Below are 21947 nucleotides of genomic sequence, written 5' to 3' on the forward strand. Positions count from 1 at the left end.
GGGAAAGGTAACTCCAGAAGGATGGAGCCATAGACTCCAGCTGGCAGCCAAATCAGAGACCTCTAGACATTCAGAGAACTTCCTCGTTTTGAGTGGCCATTCTCTGCCCTGTGCAGATTGGCTCTTTGCTGTAACCCTCTCCCTCACAATCCTTTCACCTCTGCTTTACTCCACACTTGCCTCTCGTACGTCTTCTCCCCTGCCCGTTCCCTCTGCTCTTCCTTTTCCACATTTAGCTTAGCCTTTCCTAAGTATCTCCACTCCCCCCCAAAAGTGGCACTAACATGTTTGTTGCCCTCACATTGTTCACTCAGCTTGTGTGGTGTACCCCTTCCCCCACTCTGTCTGTCTGGTCTATTTCAATTGTAAACTCCTCAGGGCAGGGACTATCCATTACTCTGTACAGTGCCTTGCACAATGGGGTCCCGTTCTTGGTTGACCTTTAAATACTATTGTAATAAACATGACTAATAATACTAATTAATAATTAGGATTCAGGTAGTATATAAATGTAAGATTATTTTAATTAGCATGAGAACCCCTTTCACCTCTACTGAAACAGCCTGGACTAGAAATGTGTAAGAAATATACAGGAGATGGACCCTGAAGATGGTTAGAGCCTGACACTGCACATATCTGAGAGAGTGGGGGGAAACGGTGCAGAAGAAAAAGGGGCTTTGGTTGAGATACTTCAGATTTTGACTGGTTTAGTGAAAGGAGCTCAGCCCCATCTCTTCATGCCATCCCATATTATGGGGAGGTCAACAGGTGACAATGCACTGGGGAGGTAAATTTAAAACATTACTTTCTCCCCCATATTGACTAGTTAGCCTGGTGAGTCCACTGCATCAGGAGATCAAAGACTGAAACCAAATCTTGACTTTAAAACAGGCTAGAAAATATGGCCAGAAATATTTGTAATGCTAAAATAGGAATGCCAAATCTCATGCCTCATGGCTTAAATTCTTTAAACTCTGTCATGCCATATACAATATTGAACAACTGACTAAGTATGTTATTAGCAGGTTTCATATTCCCCTGAAATGGCAGGTATTAGCCACTATTTGGTGGCAGGTCACCTTATGATTTACAATTTGATCTTGTAAATCCTTGTTCACTGTGCAACACGGAGCATAAGGCTGCAGCACTGCCGTTAAGTGTGAGCAGAAGCTATGTGTGGGTGCAAGTACTAAGCACTGGGGGCCATTGAAAACCCAGTGAAGTCAATGAAAGGATTCCCACTGACTTGAATGGGCTTTGGATCAGGCTCAAAGTGGAATGAGTAAATAATAAGTGTCAAGCCTCTTGCGTATCTACTCCACGGCAACAGAGCGGGGTAAAAAAGAAGCTAATGCCAGGGGAAGAATGGCCATGTCTGAAGAGAGGTGGCCCTAAATAGCACCTTTATCACTCCAATGAAATATTTAGTTATATGATTGCTGAGCCTTAATTTTTCTATTAGTCAGGAGTTACTTGTCAGCCATGCAGAAGCACTGCCATTGTAATGCTGACAGACCCCGGTGGGCAGGATCAAACTGGGGACCTCTAGAGCTTAGTGCATGAGCCTCTATCGCATGAGCTGAAAGCCAACTGGCGGTTAGCTAAGGCTGTAGAGGAAACTCATGAAGTGAGCAGTAGCTCACAAAAGCTTATCCTCTAATAAATTTATTAGTCTCTAAGGTGCCACAAGTACTTCTTTTCTTTTTTCATTAATCTCTCTCTCTCTAAGTGGTCTCGGTGCCACTAGATGGGAAAGAACACCATACCCAGGAGGTGAGTGGGTTATACCATTAATGCAGAACTGGGTTCCCCTATGCTCCCACTCATCAGACTTACATATGCAACACTTCAGCTGTGCGATATAGGATCAAGACTTTAACAGACCGATGGTCTGATACAGTACAGTGAATCTTTTGTGCTTAAGGGGAGCAGTGGGGGCAAACAACCTAACCAGCTTCAAGACTGAGCTTGATAAGTTTATGTAGAGGATGGTATGATGAGACTGCCTACAACAGCATATAGCTGATCTACGACTGCAGCTAATATCTCCAACAGCCAGTGATGGGACACTAGATGGGGAGGATTCTGAGTTACTACAGATAATTCTTTCCCAGGTTTCTGGCTGGTGAATCTTGCCCACATGTGAAGGATCTAACTGATTGTCATATTTGGGGTCAGAAAGGAATTTTTCCCCACATGAGATTGGCAAACACCCTGGGGTATTTTTGTCTTCCTGTGTAGCACAGGGCACAGGGCACTTGCAGATTTAAACTAATGTAAATGGTGGATTCTCTGTAACGTAAAGTCTTTAAATCAGTGGTCACTAACCCATCAATTGTGATCGACTGGTCGATGCTGGAGCCTCTGCCAGTCAATCGTGATCGCAGGGCCACTAAAAGTCACCTCCAATCCTGAATGAATGGTTCCGAGTCCCTCTGAGCTTGCCTGAGTGCCGCTCCAGGCGAATCAGTCAAGGAGCTGAGCTTGATCTGGTGCAGCAGGGCTCAGGCAAGCTGCCTGCCTGACCTGGTCCCACACCACTCCTGGAAGCGGCAGGCTGCTAGCACATCTCTGCAACCCCTGCGAGGGAGGGGAGCAGCAGGTCTCCATGAACTGCCTGCACCCACAAGCACCACCTCCACAGCTCCAATTAGCTGGGAGCTGCAGGGATGGTGCTAAGGGCAGGGGCAGCGCAATTTATTCATGGGGCATTTTGCAGATATTGTCCTAACACACTGTCCCACTATGCAAGATTTAAGTAAAACTTTGAATGTTTCAGAATTAACATTTGGTTGGGAGGAAGTTATAGAGAGAGGAGTGGTGTGAAATGCAAATCAGGAAGACAGAGGGAAAAATACAGGAGGAAAACACACTGTATATGTGAAGCCAAATGTTTCCATTCATGTGCCAAGTGACACTTGTCACTTAACTAGCAGAATTAGAAAATCGAAGCCAGGGATACATTGCCAATAACAGAAGATCTCTCTTCTCTTCTCTTCTCTTCTCTTCTCTTCTCTTCTCTTCTCTTCTCTTCTCTTCTCTTCTCTTCTCAGAACTGTGCTCACAACACCCATATTAACAGCACATGCATATCCTTGGGTAGATTTCATCCTGAGTTTCAATTTCTGAATCAGCTGAAAAATAAGGATTCACTTGTAAAAGTTTTACTGTGTCAGATTCAAGCCCTTATCTTATGGTGCCTGACTCTTTGTCTTACAGTTTAGACTTTGCCAACATCTTGCTGCTGCTGCTGCTGCTGAAAGTGATATAGTTCTCCTGAAAATTGAATTCACTGAGTGCTCTATCAGATGGAGTCTCCTGCCGTATGTGGAACACAAGCACTGAAGATGCAGAGAAAGAACAACTATAGTGTAGCCATACCCTGAGAAACATTCAGACTTGGTCTTGCAAAACATTCAGCTTCTGTTCAGCTGAAAAACACACACATTAGCACTCACCAGCAGCAGCCTTAGAATCTAAACATTGTTAGTAGAACAAGCCTATTATGGTTCAAATAGCGGAAAAAGTGAACAGGCTTGGACATTAAAATCAGCTCCATTCAAGCAGAATGTAAAGGAAATGGAGTTTGTTAGTTTCAGACTGATCTTAAGTGAAACAAGAGGTAAATGTTCATGTTACCACTGTTCCCTCTAAGCTGTGCACGTGTGCGCGCGCACACAGATCCTAAACCCCGCACACATGGTGAAACACCACATGCACAAAAATTTGCACAGAAGCACAACAATTTGCACAGAATTTTTTGCACACATGGCCTGTCAAAAAATTAGAGGGAACATTGACTGTTACTAAAAACAAACAAATACTTTTAAAAATAGCTAAAGGAACAGAGGGCAAGTAATTGTAGTTGGCAGGCAGAATCTGCCTGGCTTTTGACATTAGCCTCAAGGCTGTAGGTTGTCCACATTTTATTCATTATGTTATTACTTGCATATGGTTTTGAGTGTCTTGTAGTAACAAAATGTAATGCTATTTTCCCCTTCATTTACCTTCAAGGCTGCTCTGGAAGAAATATTGACCTTTTTAGAAAAGGATAATGGTGCTTTTATTTTATGGCTTTCAAACCAAGCAGATATTAGAGCATTTTATAAAATAATTGTATCATGATTTATCAATTGATTTCATTGTTGTGACTGAGTAGCCACATCCTGCATTATTTAAAAGGACAATTAATTTTTTGCTATGATTATGATGGAACAAATTTCTCCTTCCTTAGAAAGGGAGAAAATTGTGCTGCTGGAAGTGGCCTTAATATCTTTCAGATGAGATGTAAGACCAAGGTTCTGACTCTCTGAGGTCATTCAAAATCCCCTCCCATCCCGATTATAAGCAGGACTAGTAAACCAGTGACCCTGTCTAAGCTTCCCTTCCTTCCACTGTAGTGCAGTTTGCTGTTGCCACCCCACAAGTGGGTTTTTTTTAAGTAGTTCTGCTGGAGTGCTATGGGTGTCCCAAGAAATATATCATGCTATGTTGCTAACTCTTGCAGTTTTATCACAAGTCTTACAATATTTAATGTTTATTTCCTAAAGCCTCAGCTGCTGGATTCTTGTAATTACAAGAAAATCTCAATTTTCATTTAAAAGTATGTTTCTAGCTCATGGTTTTAGAAAAAGGTGGAAAACGTGAACCTTAAAAGCTCAAAAACCAAAAGCAAACTAACCTCCCATACTTATTTTCAAGTCTCATGATTTGGGGTGCTGAACCATGCTCTTTAAATACATAGCATTGGTAATGTATTGACAATTTTGGAACCTATAGCTGTAGACCGACTGAAGTTCATCCTCCTCTCTGGATCTCTGTGCAGCATAGGTCACACAACAACCACTAAACCAGCTCAAAACTTTAGAAGTATTCACAATATTTTTTCCACCCCAGACCATTTTCTGACAGTTAAATCATCCACAGGTAGCCAGGCCCAAAGACAGCATTTACTTTTCAAGGTGGATTCTGTGGAGTGGCAGCTTTGTCCTATTGTGAGGCATTGGTTGCAAAGCCTCTGAGGAGCTTATCAATCACTGAGGCCTGGTCTACACTACAGAGTTAGGTCAACGTCAATCGACCTAACTCTGTAAGTTTCTACACTACAATGTTGCTCCCACTGATGTAAATTGCCCACTACACCGATTTAATAACTCCACCTTTGTGAGAGGCTCCGGTTAGGTCAATGTAGTTAGGACAATACAATGTCCTTGTAGACACTGCGTTGTTTACATTGCCTATTGGCTGTCAGTCCCATACAGGGCTCTGGTTAGGTCAATGTAGTTAGGGCAATACAATGTCCTTGTAGACACTGCGTTGTTTACATTGCCTATTGGCTGTCAATCCCATACAACTGGATCCCCTGGGGAGCAGCAGCCAAAATATGAAATAAGAGCCTTCATGAAACTGACAAGAATGTCAATTTCACAGCTGGTCGGCTCCTTGCTCTGGAGCTGGGAGCCTAGCAGCACCAAGAATCGTGTCTGCAGATGAGGCTCCCAGGGCTGCTGCTGTGGTGTGAAGAGCCTGTCAGTTCCCAGAATCCTGGCTCCAGTTGGTTACTCACAGGCTGGCTGCTGTGTTGCAGGGAACCTGCCAACCCCATACTCCAGGTGTGAGCCCGCACCAGGCCAGCAGCTCGGGCTGTCAGACCTGGGGCGGAGCGGGGAGAGCGCTCAAGCAGTCAGTGCCCCACAATGCCCCACTTCAGTCAGTGGAAGCACTGCTGGTGAGAATGCGCACCATCGACAGAAGGAGCATAGCCTGGATGTGAAACACCACTTTAATTACTGCTGTGGCTGTACGTCGACTCACATTAACTAAATTTTATAGTGTAGCCAAGTCCTAAGGCAGCGGCTCAAAGGCTGATCCATCGGCACCCTCACCAAACGTGGCTCCACCTGACGTGCCTGGGACTCTAGTTCCAGCTGGGCTGGCAGCGGCCAGGCACGTCCCAGGACAATCAGCACCCTGCCCTCCGACTCGCCCTGTCGTGAAAAGCCCAGTTTTGTTCACCAGGCCACTTCCAGCCTAGGCCCTGCTGGACAGGGGTAGCCAGGCCCCAGGCACCCTGCAGGCCCATAGGGAGAGCCCTCAGGGCAGGAGACCATGACAGGGAAAGACCTGCCCGGGGCTACTCTAGCCCTTTAAATCCCGCTCGATGGCATCACACGGCCGACTGCGGCCCACGAGCGGCGCATGCGCAATGAGAACCAGCCGCCGTATTACGTCACTTCTTGTCCCTAAACTGATTTGCTGCCGGGTTGCGGCTGCCGCTGTTTCCCTGCGGCTGGAGAGCGGGGCGTGCGGTGGCCTCGCCGGCGGGGAAGGGTAAGAGAGAGGGGCGGAGAGCTCCCTTACGAGCTAAGGCTGCTGTCGATTCCTTCCCGAGAGCACTGGGCATGCGCCACAGCTCTTCCGGGTCCTTATGCTTCCCTGCTCGCCCGCACCGGGGTCACTTCCGGCTGCTCGAGCGAGCACGGGGGGGGGGGGGCTGTTTCCGGGGCACGGGTGGCTTCCTGCGGGCGGCGGTGGCGGCTGGTCGCGGGACCCGGACCCGGTTTCCCCTCGTTGCGAGCTGTGAGTGAGGCGGCCCCAGCTGGGGAGAGCAGGGCCCTGTCCCAGCTGCCCCTCCCTGGGCGGTCCCTCTCGGGTGCCCGCGGGGGGCTCCTGGTCGTAAGCGCTGCGGGTCCTTGTCGCCCCCCCCCCCCCCCCCGCTTCGCCCGGCTCTCGTGCGCCTACCGCTGCGAGGTGCCCGGCCGGCCCCGCTGCGGGCCCCGGGTTTCGCTTTCGCTAGCCGGGGGAGGCTTGTCTGGCTAGGTACAGCCCGGTCGCGCAGAGCCCCGCCAGGCACGGGTGCAGAAGGGCCCGGGAGCTCTCGGGCTCCCCTTGGTCTCCCCCAGCCCCGGTAATGTAATCGGAGACTTTCTCCTCCGGGGGGCTGGGCGAAGGTGCCTCTAAGGGTGTAAAGATCTGCCCATGGAACTGTTTTGGAGACGTTGCATGGCGTGTGTGGGCAGGAGGTTAGACTAGGTGACCCCAGTTGTTCCCTTCTGGCCTCGGGATCTATGGGGGAAAAACGCATGCCACGACGTAGAGTATACAGACAAGGTTCTTCCATTGACTGTCTCATGCACAGCAGGTTTTGAAAAGGGTCCTAAGGGTCCACCTACGTTGCAAAAATAACTAAATTTTCCCTAACCCTCAAATGGCAGCAAGCCTCAAAGTCCAGTCAACAGACTTGGGCTCACTGTCGGGCTAATGATAGCTGCATAGATGTTTTGCAGCTCTGAAATCCGGGGGGATGGAGAGAGGTCTCCGAGCTTGAGTTCCAGACCGATTGGGAATATCTGCATTGCCGCTTTTAGCCCTATAGCCTGAGTCAATTGAGGCTTGATGCTGTGGTGTTAGGTTGGTTGGTTTTGAGTGTAAACATACTCTGAAGGAGTGGAGAGGATGGGAGCCCAAGCAGGTAACTGAAGGCCAGCAATGATTTCTAATGAAGTTTCATGACTTTGTACTTGGCCCAGGAAGGTTCAGAGGCAGAATTAGCTGATGATTAGCAGTGGAAGAATATTCCAGGAGAATACTTTCTTTGAAAATGTAGAATTGGCAACATGTTAAGTGAGGGGAGAGCTCGGTTTTCCCAAACAGCATACCATGGAAACAGGATTGAGAAGGATGCTAGGTTAGATCAGGGTTTCACTCAATTAGCTATAGGTTCAGAAACTGATTGAGCTGGGTACACTGGGTCAGTTTATTTTTTAGGTTCAGTTGAATTCGGTTTAAAATAAAAATAGCTGCCTGCTTGATGAGACCCTGTTGCATGAGCCTCTCAATCTCAAATTGCTATTCAGGGGATATGCCTGTGGGTTTGTGGTAAAATTATTTTGATGGTTCAGCCACACTTCATGCTGTGTAGGTCAGTGTAATATGAAAGCTATGTTCTCGCTTTCTGGGTCAAGGAATCCCTCTTATAAAGTCCTGATTCAAAGAGCTGATGAGTGTTTTGAATGGAACCAATTTGAGTAGTTAAGATTTATGGCAGAAATAGCAGGGGGATTTTCTACTCTGCGTCAGGGGATTTTTCTTGTCAGATGCTTTAGAAACCATTTTAAAGACCAATCTAAGACTGGGTGGGTTTTGTTTATTCTTAATGGGACAGAATTATTTGATTTCCCTATAGATTGCTCTGAAATTGCCAATGGTAATTCACCTTTTTCTAATGTAATCACAGTTCTGAAGGTGGCACATTTATTGTTGTTGTGCTTAATATGTCAGCTAGCTTTCTTTAGTTTTGTCATTTGAAGAGTTTTAGTACTTCTGGGACACCACTTCTTAACTGAAATACTACAGTTTATAAGCAAACTGATGGCTTTGATTGAGAGTGATACATGAATGTACCTTGTATTCTTCTGTCTTTTAATAAACTTAATCATGATCTAGGATGTCTTAACATTCAAAAACATTTTTAAAAAAAGAAAAGGAGTACTTGTGGCACCTTAGAGACTAACAAATTTATTAGAGCATAAGCTTTCGTGAGCTACAGCTCACTTCATCGGATGCATTTCTTTTTCTTTTTGCGAATACAGACTAACACGGCTGCTACTCTGAAACCTGAAAAACATTTTTGTGTTTAGCATTTTCTTGTGCTCAATACAATACTCTTCTTTGTGTAAGTGTTGGTGAAAGCCTTAGAGACTGAAATTGGGGGAGGGATAGCTCAGTGGTTTGAGTATTGGCCTGCTAAACCCAGGGTTGTGAGTTCAATCCTTGAGGGGGCCATTTAGGACAAATGGGGGCAAAAATTGGGGATTGGCCCTGCTTTGAGCAGGGGGTTGGACTAGATGACCTCCTGAGGTCCCTTCCAACCCTGATATTCTGTGATTCTGTGAAATCTTATTGCCACAAATGGCAAGTCTTGGGAGCTGGAGATGATTATGAATGTCACAGTTCATAAAATCTTTAGGAAGGAATTACTTGTCTTTAGGGGACTTCCTAATCTTAATGCCCCATTCATGTAACTGCTGTATTCTACAATTATTGAAAACAGAGATGGAGGTTAGGATATCTAATCCAGCTCCATTCTATTGCAGGATTGTTCCCTGTTTTTTAAGTCTCTTCTCAAGACTGGTTTGAAAGTCCCAGTTGATTGGAAACAATCGGAGCTCTTTTGCATAGCCTAATTATTTAATTTGGGAGGGAGGTGGTGGTTGAGTAGTGGCATTCTGCTGCTTTTGTCCAGTTCTGTTTTATTCAAATAAAGAAATAACTTTAGGGAAGGGGCAGTAAACCAATCCTGTGGAGAAGACTCAGTTGCATTTTTATTTGTGGATCTTGGGCTGAGGTATGAATTTAGGACTCCATATTCCCTGTGATTCATAGCAGAATTCTCACTGATATCAAGAGGGAAGCTTGCACAAAGATTGCTTGTACACAACTTCTAACTTGTTGTTTGTTCACTTCCTCATTGTTGTATTCAGCATTACTTGGTGAAAGAATATTCTTGAATTTGGGACCATTGAAATTTGGGACCTTTGTTTCTCTTTCTTCTTCCTCTTTTTTTCCCCCTGTTCTTGATGCATCTTCTGTCCAGCAGAAATTCTCATTCTTCTCTCTCTTCTCCCCCCCCACCCCCCGGGCTTCATTCCCATCTGCTAAAATGATCAGCAACTGAATAATTACAGGTGGCATTTACATGGGCTTAATGTGGGTTGGGGAGTTTACACTTTTGAGTCATTGTTTCAGGTTGACTGCAGACTCAGAAAGACAACACTCCATTGACTTACATTTGGCTCACAGTTGGGAGGTTTTCACAACCATAAGGACTAGAAGTGTATTTTCTTTAAAAATGAGAGGTTATATTCTGTAGAATCTGGATGACGTCAGGGCCACACAAATACATCTTGGCTTCGGTAGGATTTGGAAGCCAGTGTAAAGGGCTTGCCTATGCAGGAGCCATAAAGTCACTAAAGTAGAAATACCAATATTAATACACTTGTAAAAACCATAAGTAATGAAGGTTTTGTACTACACCAGCATAACGGGTCCAAGCAGGGCCCATACGAGCTGTTAGAAGTAGGGATCCCAGCTTTTAATGTAACTGCCAGTTTCAGGCTAAAATCTTGGCTGTGCCACTTGCTGCCCACTGCCTCCTGTTCAGTTGCATGTGACCTCTTCCACCGTTGTGAGATGAGTTTCGAGCCACCCCACCTGCTTGGCAGGGTAGGATATGCACAGCTGGATAGGATATCAGGAGCACACAGATGCTTACAGATAAGGTACAAATAGAAAGACTAGAGTGCTGGGCTGTCCAGTCCATGCAGTTAGAGAGAATCACAGCAGAAGTCCTGAGATAAGTAAAAAGAACCCTTTTGGAGCAGTTCATGTTTGTTTGTTTACTTTTTTCTGGAGAAAGCAAAATAATAGATTAATAAAGTCTCTGATTACAGTTCTCTTCATGCAATTTAACTCATTAGCCCCCAGAACAATATAAAGAGGTTACTTTGTTTTCATCGCACCACACCCTTGCTTTTAGTCATCAAACCATTCTATTCTTATGGACCAAAAAGCATCTCCGCTCTCTTTAGGCTCATGTGCACCTGATTTCTTTGGGGCTAGGGCTGCCTTGGCTCAAAGAGCCAGATGGGACTTGGGGAAATTGTTGTGGACCCATTGCTGGGATTTAACTCCCAAATGTCTATATCAGTGTCTGGCTTGGCTTTGTTCTAGGATGCAGTTGGAGAAGAGTGTATAACGACTGTGAAGGGCTCTCCAGGGGGCACCAAAAGACCGGTACACCTATTACATGGTTACAGAAGCCTGAAGAGTTTGTGGTTGGGATCCGCTGTTCTATGCACACTTTCACAGGCTCCTGTGGGTACGTGGAATTACAGGCATGCTGGAGTAATGCAGCTGTAATGACTTGTCTTTGTTTTTTCTTTTTATTCCAGAAGAATCACGATTACTGAAAACTTGTAAAAGGCTCAGTAATCCGCCTGTTGCAGAATAATCATGGAAGAGATGAGGTAGCCACCCAAGAGTGAGCCAAAGTCCTGTTTCAATGGATACAAAATATAAAGACGATTTATTTAAGAAGTATGTACAGTTCCATGAATCCAAATTGAATGCTTCTGACAGCAAACAGCGCCCTGTTAATGATGAATATCTGCGAGTGGCAGCATCAGCCTTACTCTGCCTTCCCAAGATTGATCCCTTTTATAGATTCCGGTTGATTAAATTTTATGATATGGCTGAAAATTCCCTAAGATCCCTGAAATCCTCAAATTTACGTTCTCTCCATAGTGCATTCGCTATGCTGGAGATAGTAGGAATTAATCTCTTTCTTTACCCTTGGAAGAAGGAATTCAAAACTATAAAGGTAAGAAGTCTCACATATGGTGGTAATACATTAGAACAATGATTTGTAGTTTCATCTAACTTTTATTCCTAAGTATTCTTTACATTGCTGAAAGGTGACAGATAGGCAGTCCTGGAGTCTGAAATCCTCTCTGTATTCATAAAACAGGCACAACAAAAGCAGAATTAGTGCAAGCTTCTCCCCCTCCCTTCGGCCTACTGTTGTATCCTGACTTTGATGGCAGGGGAATACCACTAGGGTGAATGGATAGTTGACTTTTAAGTTCACTCAATATTTGCCCTTTTTGCCAGCACTGCTATTAATTTAGCACTAATTGCAGTGTGCTCTGTTTTGTGAAGTAGACACTTTTTTACCAGGAACTGGATTGAGAATCTCAACTCCTCTCACGCTGGCAAGCAAACTTCTTTAGTTTGTTTTAAGAACATCTTTCTTCGTTCCTGATCACATGGAGCCTTGATTTTTTAATGTCCTTTTAAATTCCTTACCTGTGTCAGGGTCTTTGTTTGAGATTGATAGTATTTAAAAGCCTAATATTCCTATCATCATCTGTGCTATTTGTTTAATACTTGTATATAGCTCAGCTTAGAGTAGAGCATGGAAGCAGACTAGTTAGCTTCTCTTCCACTGCCAGTTTGGAGTCTCTCTTGTCTTTAGGTTCTCATTTATACTGGTTCAAAGCTGCAGTGTTTGAGCTGTGAATACCGTAGGTGAAATTTTAAATCCAGACAGAAAATTGTTTTTGAAAGTTGCCTATAAATACTTCTAATATAGCCTTACAAAGCATTTTTCTGTACATTAAACTATTTGACTGTGTCCTTTAAAAGAAAAAATTCATGGTGGATTCAATAGTTTCTATTACATCTTGGAGAGGGGGAACTATTCCAGACTTGTAGAACTCTACATATGTCTAATTCCTCATTGCACTGAAGTCCTGACTGGTAAGATCTTGACTATTCCAGTCTAGGACACCTCTTGGGATGCTAACATTGTAGACGATGGTCATATATTGTGGTTCTTTTTACCACTATGTACAAGGTTGACAGATCCAAATAATTTCCACTTGTGACCCAATATAGGATTTGAACTCCAGTCAGAGCTAACATCTCAGCTATGTTGCCTCACAAGGGATATTTCTTATGGATCCATATGTTTCCTCGTCCCCACAAGCCTCGTTTTTTACTGTAGACTCTTGATATATAAAATTTGACTAAGGCTCAAGAAAATGTAGAATTTACTTTCCATTTCAAACACTGTAAATCATCCTCTTTGGAGTCAATTTTGTCAACAATATAGAAGGCTGTTAGCTCTGGTCAGACTGAAATATTTAACCCACTGCTACACCTCAGCTCAATGTTTGAGATTTTGTTTAAAAAAACAATACTAAAGTTTTGAAATGAGACGTCTTCATTAGCTTTTTGACACAGTCATCTGAAAGAAAAACCATAAGTATGTTGTACAAATTGATTTGAGTGAACACCCTGCTTTAAAATGTTATGATTATCCCTGGCCAGATATTTGCATTAAGCTAAGTAGCTCAGAAGAAAGGTCAGTTGGTTCCCAAAAATAAGATAAGTTTGGGACAGTGTTTCACAAAGTTGCAAATGATTCATTTGGCTCCTGTGTTTTTCTGTCTGAATCAGTGAGCAAGTGCTCCTTGAGTTTCTCAGGGTGGGGAATCCCATAGCTTTGGATTTTTAGAAAAGAGAGTGTACCTAATAGACCTTTGTAAAAATTGGCCTAGAACACACTTGTATTTACATGCGTGTTGCATCTTAGGCTTGTATTTTTAACTTCTTTCCCAGGAAACTTGCTCCTTCTCTTGAGGAATTTTCTGTCCTTAATAATTAGCATGTGAAGCACCTTTCATCTGAGGCACTTTGCAAATGTACATAATGTTATGTCCAGTACAGATAGGGCAGTAGAAGCACAGATTATTGTCAATGCTTCATGGCTGCAGAATTTGCTATAAAATCCATCCCTTCCTGCAGAGGTGTGCTCCAAATATGAACTGTCATTTAAAAATGTTTCAAACACTTAGAGTATGAAGAAAACCTTTGAAATGTGAACAACATAAACCAATGCAGCACTCTCCTCTCCAGTCTGCAGACATCCTGAAGTATTTGCTGAGATTTGAACTAACATCGTTCATTTCAGTATATCGGATAAGATTTTAATGTCAACATTAACTATTTCACTGACTGCTTTATCAGAAATATCCAGTTAACTTTGCAATCCCATATTCCCAATACGGCCACAACTTTCCAGATTCTTAAATATTTAGCTGTCCACTACTCGCTTCTGAAACCTCCATCTTTCTTCCCACCCCCCCACCCCCAAAAAAAAAAAAGCTTGTACAGTGCAGTTGTGTTGTAAATTTAATTTCTGGTACATTAAAACTGGAATACTTAGGGGAAGCATAAAATAAACAATTTAATAACAGGAGGATTACATGCTGATCGTATGGTCTTCAAATTTAAGCAAAACCTTTCTTTTTTGGATTTATCTGAAGCTGATGCAGAATGTTTAGTCTGTCAAACAGGAGTGCTGCAGAATTTGGGTTCAACTTTTGTGGAGTACATGTAATCTTTTTGATTGATTAGATAGGACTAAGAAGGTACCTATATTGTACCCAGCATTGTAGTGTCTGAGCATCTAGTCCGCCACTGAGCGCTTAACCTAACTTTCCTTTATTTTCCCCCTTCCAGACCTACACGGGACCTTTTGTTTATTATATAAAGTCCACACTACCTGAGGAGGATGTAAGACAGATTCTGAACTACATGGGATATGTCCAAGAGCTGGGAACGATGTATAAGCTCAAAGAGTTGGTTGATGACTTCCAAGTGAAAATGGTTTCATTTGAACTCTTTTTGGCAAAAATAGAGTGTGAACAACTGCTTGAAATTCACTTGCAAGTGAAGGATAAAGGTTATTCGGAGCTTGATGTTGTAAATGAGCGAAAAAATAGCAATGAAGATGTTAGAGGCTGCTCGGAAGCTATGAAACGGCGCACAGAATGCAAAGAAAACTTGAACACTTCTATGGCACGCATGGTTCTTCAGAAATCTGCTAGTGAAAGAGCCTCTAAAGATTACTTCAAGCCAAAAGTAAGCAAGCCTTCTAAATCTGTGGATACATATGACAGCTATTGGGAAAACAAGAAACCACCATTGATGACTTCATTGAGTCTCAGAAAAGAACCAATTTTGGTTGATACAGAAGATGACATTAAAGATGAAATAATACGTCCATCACCATCTCTTCTTACTATGTCAAGCTCTCCACATGGGTGTTCAGATGAATTTTTGTCAATTTCATCCCATCCCAATGGCATGTTAAGAACAAATGTCCCCTACAACTCCTATTTTTCTGGTCAAGAAGACTTAGACTTGTATACTGATCCTGATTCTAGAGGTATGTTAAACTTTAAAAGACAAGAAGCTAGTAAACCTGATGTATGGCTAATGAGAAATGATGCCAATCCCATTTACCACAAACGTACGCATCTAGCCAAAGAGACAACTTCCCTCAAGTGCCAGAATTGTGGCATAACTTGCGGCACTTCTGTTTGCCAAAAGTGTGACAATCTGCTCATCTATAGGCAGGAATATCCAGCAGCAAAACAGAGCAGTTATTCAAGCAAAACAATTCCAAATGATGGCTTGTCTCCTGGCTCTGCTTTAAGAGAGAAATCTCAGTATGCATTACAGACTCAGAGTCAAGAAAGAGCTGCTCAACTCAGTTCAAAATCCAAGCCTTCAGGCACCCTACGCTGTGGCTTCTGTAACCGATCTGGAGCTGCAAACACATGCACGTTCTGTTCAAAAGTCTCATGTGATGCTTGCCTCAATGCTTACTATTATGATCCCTGCTGTAGAAAGAGTGAGCTACACAGATTCATGCCTAACAATCAATTAAACTATAAATCAACCCAGCTGCCCCACCTTGTTTATAGATAAACTTGAAATTTTGTGTTTGAGGGGAGAAACAAGGGCTAAAAACACATGGAATTTTCTGATTTCACTGGTAACAAATATGATACTGACCTCTTTATATATAAATCAACCAGATGTGTCCAGTTTTTGGAAATACATTTCAATGATTAGTGCCAGTTTCAGTTTTAGTGGCTTCACAAATGCTGCATATACATTAGAGTTCATGCTGCTACCATTTAGGTGATTCTTATCTGATAACTGCTTTTCAATTTAGATGGGAGAGAAGAGCACATTTTCCTTTAAAACTTGGCAGCTGTTGCACTTTAAGTGACACCACACCTTTGTTATTGGGTTGCAGTTATTGCCTCACCCAAATAAAACCACATAAGGGTATAAAATCAAGAAATTAAGAGCAGCATTTTCAGTGTATTGTGAAATCAGTCTGTTTTAATAGAGTAACTTTAAAATACTTGCAGGAAGTATTTGCAAATTGCTTGGTTGCCAAAAAGGACTAATTTTTGAAGAGTTTGGCTGCATTTCCTGAGCTCTAAAATGTAAACACCAAGACAACTCCTCTTCATGTCTTCATATTTCTTCCTTCTCCCTTCCATCCCCCAAGATGTTTATCTCAAACGTATACAATCTGAATTTGAAAAGAGTTCTTGCTTTATTTTCTAGTGTTGCCAATACCATCCTACTGGTTTTTACTGTGTGGTATTTTAAAAGGTGAATCTGTATACATGTCACTTAAATTATGCCTGGAGTGTTGTCTTTCCAGTTGAGTACTGATTTAATTCATCTTCTGTTGCACATGTATTAAATCCCATTCTTTGTACTGTAAATAGGTGATTTGGAAACAGTTTATTTTTTAATAAATAGATTCAATGTGTTGAATTCTAAAAGTGGTAAAATCATTGTAACTATGAAGCCTCTCTAGGTTATTTGTTCAGATGGCTTCCTTTTGGGTTTTTTTTTTTTTTTACATGTACTGTATTTCATTGTTTACTACAGTCACTGTGGCAGACTGATATTATTGGCTTAGAAAGAGTTTATTTTCTTTGCTTCCTTCTTTAAAGAACCCAAAGCTCTCACTCAGGAGAGACCTCTCCTAAATTAATTGGAGTCTTACCTGAGTAAGGACTGCAGGATTTTGGGCCTGAGTGCACATTTTCTTCCCTTATGCTTATGGGAACTATGTATGCATAGATGATACACCCTGCATCTAAATCCACTGCAAAGTCTACAGTGTAGCTCAGCAGGTAAGGAAGTGATCTGATCAAATTCACAGAGCTTGTATGACTTCCATTGGAGTAAATCCAACACTTGTAGACATGAATCGGGCAGTAGAACTTATTATTTATTTATTTATATGACTGTTGCGCCTAGGAGCCCTAGTCCTAGACCATTGTGCAGGGTGCTGTACAGTTTGGCCCACAGAACATGTAATAAATTAAACTGCATCATCTATGGACAGACTTTAGTCTTATAGGAAAAGAAAATCTGTAAGAACCCCCTTTTATTTTTTTTTTCTTTTACATTCAGAAAAGCTAGGTAAGACAAAATATTAGGCAACTTAATCAGAGTATTGGAATCAAACATTTAAAATATCTAAAATTATCTAAAGTGTAAATTAATCCACTTTGCACTAAAATAATGTTTTTGAACAGTTTGATTCTAGGTTTTTTGTTTTTTCAAATGTCCGTTGACTCTGTGTGGAAAAACATGCATGAATGATTGGTCACCAAATTTGTCTTTATTGTTTTGGGTTGAGGGGAATTAAATAGGTTAATATTGTAAACTTACTAAAATATTTTAGCCATAAGTGTGTCAGATATACAAAGGAAAAAGTGAAACTTGATTTTATAGAAGGCTGAGAGAGGTTATTGTGACTTGCATTAAGATATAAAGTAAATGGCATGTGGTTAGCTATCAGAAGACAAATCAAGTGAGTGCAACTGGAAATGTTATAAAGATGTATTATCTTGCTGACTCTGAAGGCTACAGCAGGGGTTCCCAAACTTTTTGTTGGCATGACCCCATTTTAATGAATTCTTTCCTGCCAGGACTCCAGATAACGTGGAGGATGCTATTTTGTAGAACAACAGGGCATCCTCCATGCATTGTGACCTTGTCTGCACTGTATGTGCAAGATCATGCTGCATGGAGCAAAATGGTGTCTGTCCTCTGTGACCCCATGTACTAATGGTGCATTGTGACCCACAGTTTGGGAACTGTTGAGCTAGGCTCAGTATTGCTTAGATGAATGATAAGGTTTTCAAAATCTTAATGGCTTTTTTATAAATACACACGTATGTGTGTGTGTATATATATGTATAAAATAGAACACATGTAGATACAAGTATGTATATAATGCAGAATTTAAAACAATTTTACTACTAAAATACAGTCTGTAAGGGTGGCTCTCATTTTGGTAGTTATTTTTTCTGTTCATCTTTCTGAAGTGTCATGCCTGTTTTGGCTGCTATACAATGTACCTTCTAGTTCACTAGTTCAACTTCCATATTGCTACTTTCACTACAGTAATTAACTAAAACTGTGATGCCACGTAACTTATACAGTGAACATAGCAGGGACTACTATATTTGCTTTAAAAAGGAAAAGTCCTGTGTTTATATCTGTCATTGAATACTGTAGTACAAAACTGTGTTGAATTGCAAGTGATACCATGCTCTATTTTTTGTGTATCTTACTGTATGAGGTTGTTGTGATTGAGGCAGTAAAATATATGCTAACTTAAAATGCAGGTGTTTTGCATCTGATTTCTGTTAAAACATTTGAACGTGTTTTGGAGCCTTCTCTTAAAGGCCTATGTCTTTATGGAGTGTGGGAGGGGGAAGTTGAGTGCATTTAGATGTCTCGTATACACGCTTTGCACAAAAGTTTCTCCTTTGGGCACTGACTCATGTGTAAGTGTATGTCATCCAGGAGCCTAAAGTTCATGAAATTCAGAACATGTCTCTTTAAATATAGACTCTTCAAAAAGTGTGGGTTTTTTTTTTTTTTTTTTTAAGAAACATAGCAGCATGATTTTGCTTGGTCCATAATGTGAAGATTGGCATGTTGCTTCCTAAGACTATATAGGATATACAGAGCAGATATGTGTGCTGTGAGATCCTCCTTTAGTTTACTTCTCAGACTTGATTGACTTCACCATTATGAGGACATAATATGTGCTGCTTTTAAAGTCAGCTTCCTGATGTACATACATATGCTATAGCTTTAATGTAAAATAAGTGGAACTACTCACATGCTTTTTTTGGCAGTTGAGTTGAGCTTGTTGGCTGCATCCTATTGGTTTTGGAGTAAAACCATCTTCCAAATTCCAAACTAGACTGTCTTTGGGTTTGAATACATTTTAAAACTTATGTGAATGTCCGTCTTAAACCGGTAGAGGCCCAGTCCTGAAAGCCATTTATTTCCAGATCATTTGAGAAATCAGAGTTCCAGATGCATGTCTGGGAGGATCAGGCCCAAGAAGCATAACTAAAACATTCTTGCAGTGGCTCACATCCTGGACTTCTGTGCATGCAGAGCTAATGTATTTCTAGTGCATGTACAAAAAATTTGTTACTTTCTTACTGCCTGACGCTTCTGGTTATGGTTCAATTTGTTTTGCTTCCTCCATTGCCTTGATAAAAGTTAAGACACATTGTCAAGTAGTTGAGATTGACAGCTTGTATAATTTGCACTCTAAAGGTATTCTATGAAGGATATTCCTCTGGGTTCTAAACACCTTGTGTGTTTTATTGAAAAATATCCAACAGTACCTGCTAAAGACTAATATATTTGCCTCTTTTTAAAGAATATTGAAGAGATTTTAAAATCTCAGTGATCTGATCTCTGTGGTGATTATGAGGTTGCCAGCATGCTGAGCCTCTGAGTGAGACAAAGTGTAAGGTAACATATCAAATGTATCTATTTAGGCTATGATCCAGCTTCCTTTTAAAGTAGTTGAGCGTTGGATCATACTTCTAATGTCAATTATTGTAGTAAATAGATAGCAAGAGAGCAAGGCTAGGAAAGCTCTTAGATTGTTTTGGTTTTTTATTTTTTTTGCAGGGGGGGGAGGATGTTTTACACCTAATTCTGAAAATTATATAATTTTTGTTATTTCTTCAAGGTCAGCTTTATTAAGATATCTGTGCTTATTCTTGTGAAAGAGCTTTTAACTTGAATGCACTGTTTATCTATTCTTTATAATTACACTAGTTTTTTACAGTTGTATCCATCTTGAAAACATTCTTTGGCTATGGCCTCTTCCATTTGCTATTTCCCTTCCCTGTCCATTTTCAATTAAAATAACTTTCTGCTTGTATGCACTAGCATCATGGCAGTTGCCTCATTGTGCTCCAGAGTACAAAGGCATAAATTACTGGATTAGGTAATCTGTTTGACCCTTTGCTCTGTGTAGGTGTGATGCTGAGGATCCTTCAGTGGTGGTTTTGTTCTGAAGCCATGAAAACCTGTAGGTACACTATATGGTTAAAGTTTCACAGGTTTGTGGGGAGACTGGTGGTCGAGCCCGGGAGCAGCTCCTTTCTCTGATAGGCTTACTTAATAGATTTCCATGCACGTGGTAATGTGTGGAAGATAATATTGCTCCTTACAGCATCATAAGATCTTGGGATAGGAATAAAGTCTGTTTATACTGTGCCCAGACCCAGTTCAGATTGTTGGAACCTTTGGACAATAACACAGCAAGCCCTCTAGTATGGCTTTACAGGTACCTGTGCTATGGAGCAGCTAACAGCTGCTAGTAGGCTTGTGTGGCAAAGGGTGTGTTTAACCGGGGGGAGGGAGGAAGCATGTACTTAACTCAGGTTATTAATCCAAGTGAGCTAACTGGTTAAAATAGCAGTGAGGACAAGGCAACTTGGGTTAGCAGCTTGAGTTAAAGCCTGTAGGGTTGAATCGAGCTGCTAACCTGAGCTAAGAACATGCACGACTTCCTGCAGTGAAGACAAAGACAAAGTCAGGGAAGCCGCATGGAAGGTTGGGCTGTCCGTGTGAGGCCACGAGAGTGAAATAAACTCTTGTGGAATTCTGGGCACAGGCCTGACTATTTCAGTGTGTATCTGATGGCACTGTGGGTGGGGAAGATGGGGGCCCAATTTAGAAAAAAATAAAAACCTACTTCAATGCTCACTCTAATTTTTTGTTTTTGTTTGTTTGTTTTTGTTTGCTTGGAATCAAAAAGGATTTTTTTTCTTCACACATAGGAATCTGGAAGCCACTGAAGCCTAGATTCTAGTTAGCTCAAGGTAGGTCAAATATTAATTATTTTAAGTGTCTGTTAGTTACAGTTAGCTGCTGGGGGCCCAAGGTCAGACTATTACTATTCCTGTAATTTTTCAGTTTAAGGTGTACATTTTCTGTGGCTAGTTTCTATCAAAGCAATTCCTGATTTACGGTGAGAATTCAGAATGTTTTCCAAACTGTTTCCTGAAATGTAGCAGTTTTCCTTGCAGTGAGTTTTCAGTGGATCCCATTCTCATCAAAGACAATATCAAAACTCCCCTTAGCCTCAGTGGTGCAGGAGCAGGCCTGAGATGTTTAGTATAATGAGTGTTCCAGCTACTTGTTGCCAGTTGGGGCCTGCCCTGTTCCCTGCTTTGGAAGTGGCTTACAAGTTCAGCACTCTTACTGGAGAAGATTTTCATCTTCAACTAGGGTTGCCAACTTTTGTAATATTTAAAAACCAGACACTCCAGCAAGAGTGCCAGGGCTCCTGTACTCTTCCCTCCCTTCACTTTACCTGTGTTTGGGGGGGTGGGGGGTGGCTTTCTCCTTCTCCCACTGTGCTGGTTCCCTGCACTCCTGGGCATGTTCTGCCACTCTACCTGGCAGCCGCTCCAGGCAGGGAGTGTGATGGAGCCGACTTCTGGGAACAGGAGCCAAGTTTGCTGTGGGGAGGGAAAGGAAGGGCTTGGGCTCAACTTAAAAAAATACTCCTTTTGGCGGAAAGGAAACTTTTGCCTTCCCTAAATAGGGCCCATTTTATTTGTACTGCTTTGTGTGCAACAGGGTCTGTTTTAACTAGCCTATCTAAGAGTTTCACACTACACTATTGTAAACCAAACTGCTGTTAACAGCTCTACAACGCTGATATCTTTCTGAACTAGAGGCAATATTGCACATCTCGTCATTGTACATGCACAAATTCTACCCTCTTATTTACTTTCAAATTAGGTTAGACTATGAGCTCCAGGAGTGACCTCGTTGAGGTTTGTTGCCAGAGGCATAGGTAAGCCAAAAACTCAGATAATCAAAACAGCTGTACCAAGCAGCACATCTAAACGTAACAGCCTGTATCCAGGACTCTAGTTATATTCAAGCTGAACTTCTGTTGAGGAGAGGCGGGAGAGAGAGAATCCCCACAAACTGCCTGGCCTATTCCCACATGGTCTGTGATTGACATATCTCAACCCATCCCTTGTGTGCTGTAGAAAGAAAGCACTCCGTATTTGTAACTTGCGTGGTCCAGTAACTGCTAATCTACTAAAAATCACAAGGAGGATCTAGATAACACATCAGTCCTTAACATATACACGAGGAACACTATTGGATACCAGCATTGACACCCTTTCTGACAGCCTTGTGGGAAACAGTCA

General features: G+C 42.0%; 1 protein-coding gene across 5 annotated transcripts; it reads left to right on the top strand.

The window, feature by feature from the left end:
• The first annotated feature begins 6173 nt into the window (after positions 1 to 6173).
• Positions 6174 to 18075, top strand: SPATA2 (spermatogenesis associated 2). 5 transcript variants are annotated; one of them, XM_043495753.1, is made up of 4 exons: positions 6174 to 6330; positions 10953 to 11097; positions 11305 to 11380; positions 14086 to 18075. In XM_043495753.1, the coding sequence occupies exons 2-4, from the start codon at positions 11063 to 11065 to the stop codon at positions 15337 to 15339; spliced, it is 1365 nt and encodes a 454-aa protein (XP_043351688.1). In that variant the 5' UTR covers positions 6174 to 6330; positions 10953 to 11062; the 3' UTR covers positions 15340 to 18075. The 5 variants fall into 5 exon arrangements, with proteins under 5 accessions (XP_043351688.1, XP_038225809.1, XP_043351689.1 ...); XM_043495752.1 differs by lacking the exon at positions 6174 to 6330 and adding an exon at positions 6428 to 6579; XM_038369881.2 differs by having other exon boundaries at positions 10953 to 11380.
• The last annotated feature ends 3872 nt before the right edge of the window (positions 18076 to 21947 follow it).

The sequence above is a fragment of the Dermochelys coriacea genome, chromosome 13 (genome assembly GCF_009764565.3).
Source record: "Dermochelys coriacea isolate rDerCor1 chromosome 13, rDerCor1.pri.v4, whole genome shotgun sequence".
Lineage (NCBI taxonomy): Eukaryota > Metazoa > Chordata > Testudines > Dermochelyidae > Dermochelys > Dermochelys coriacea.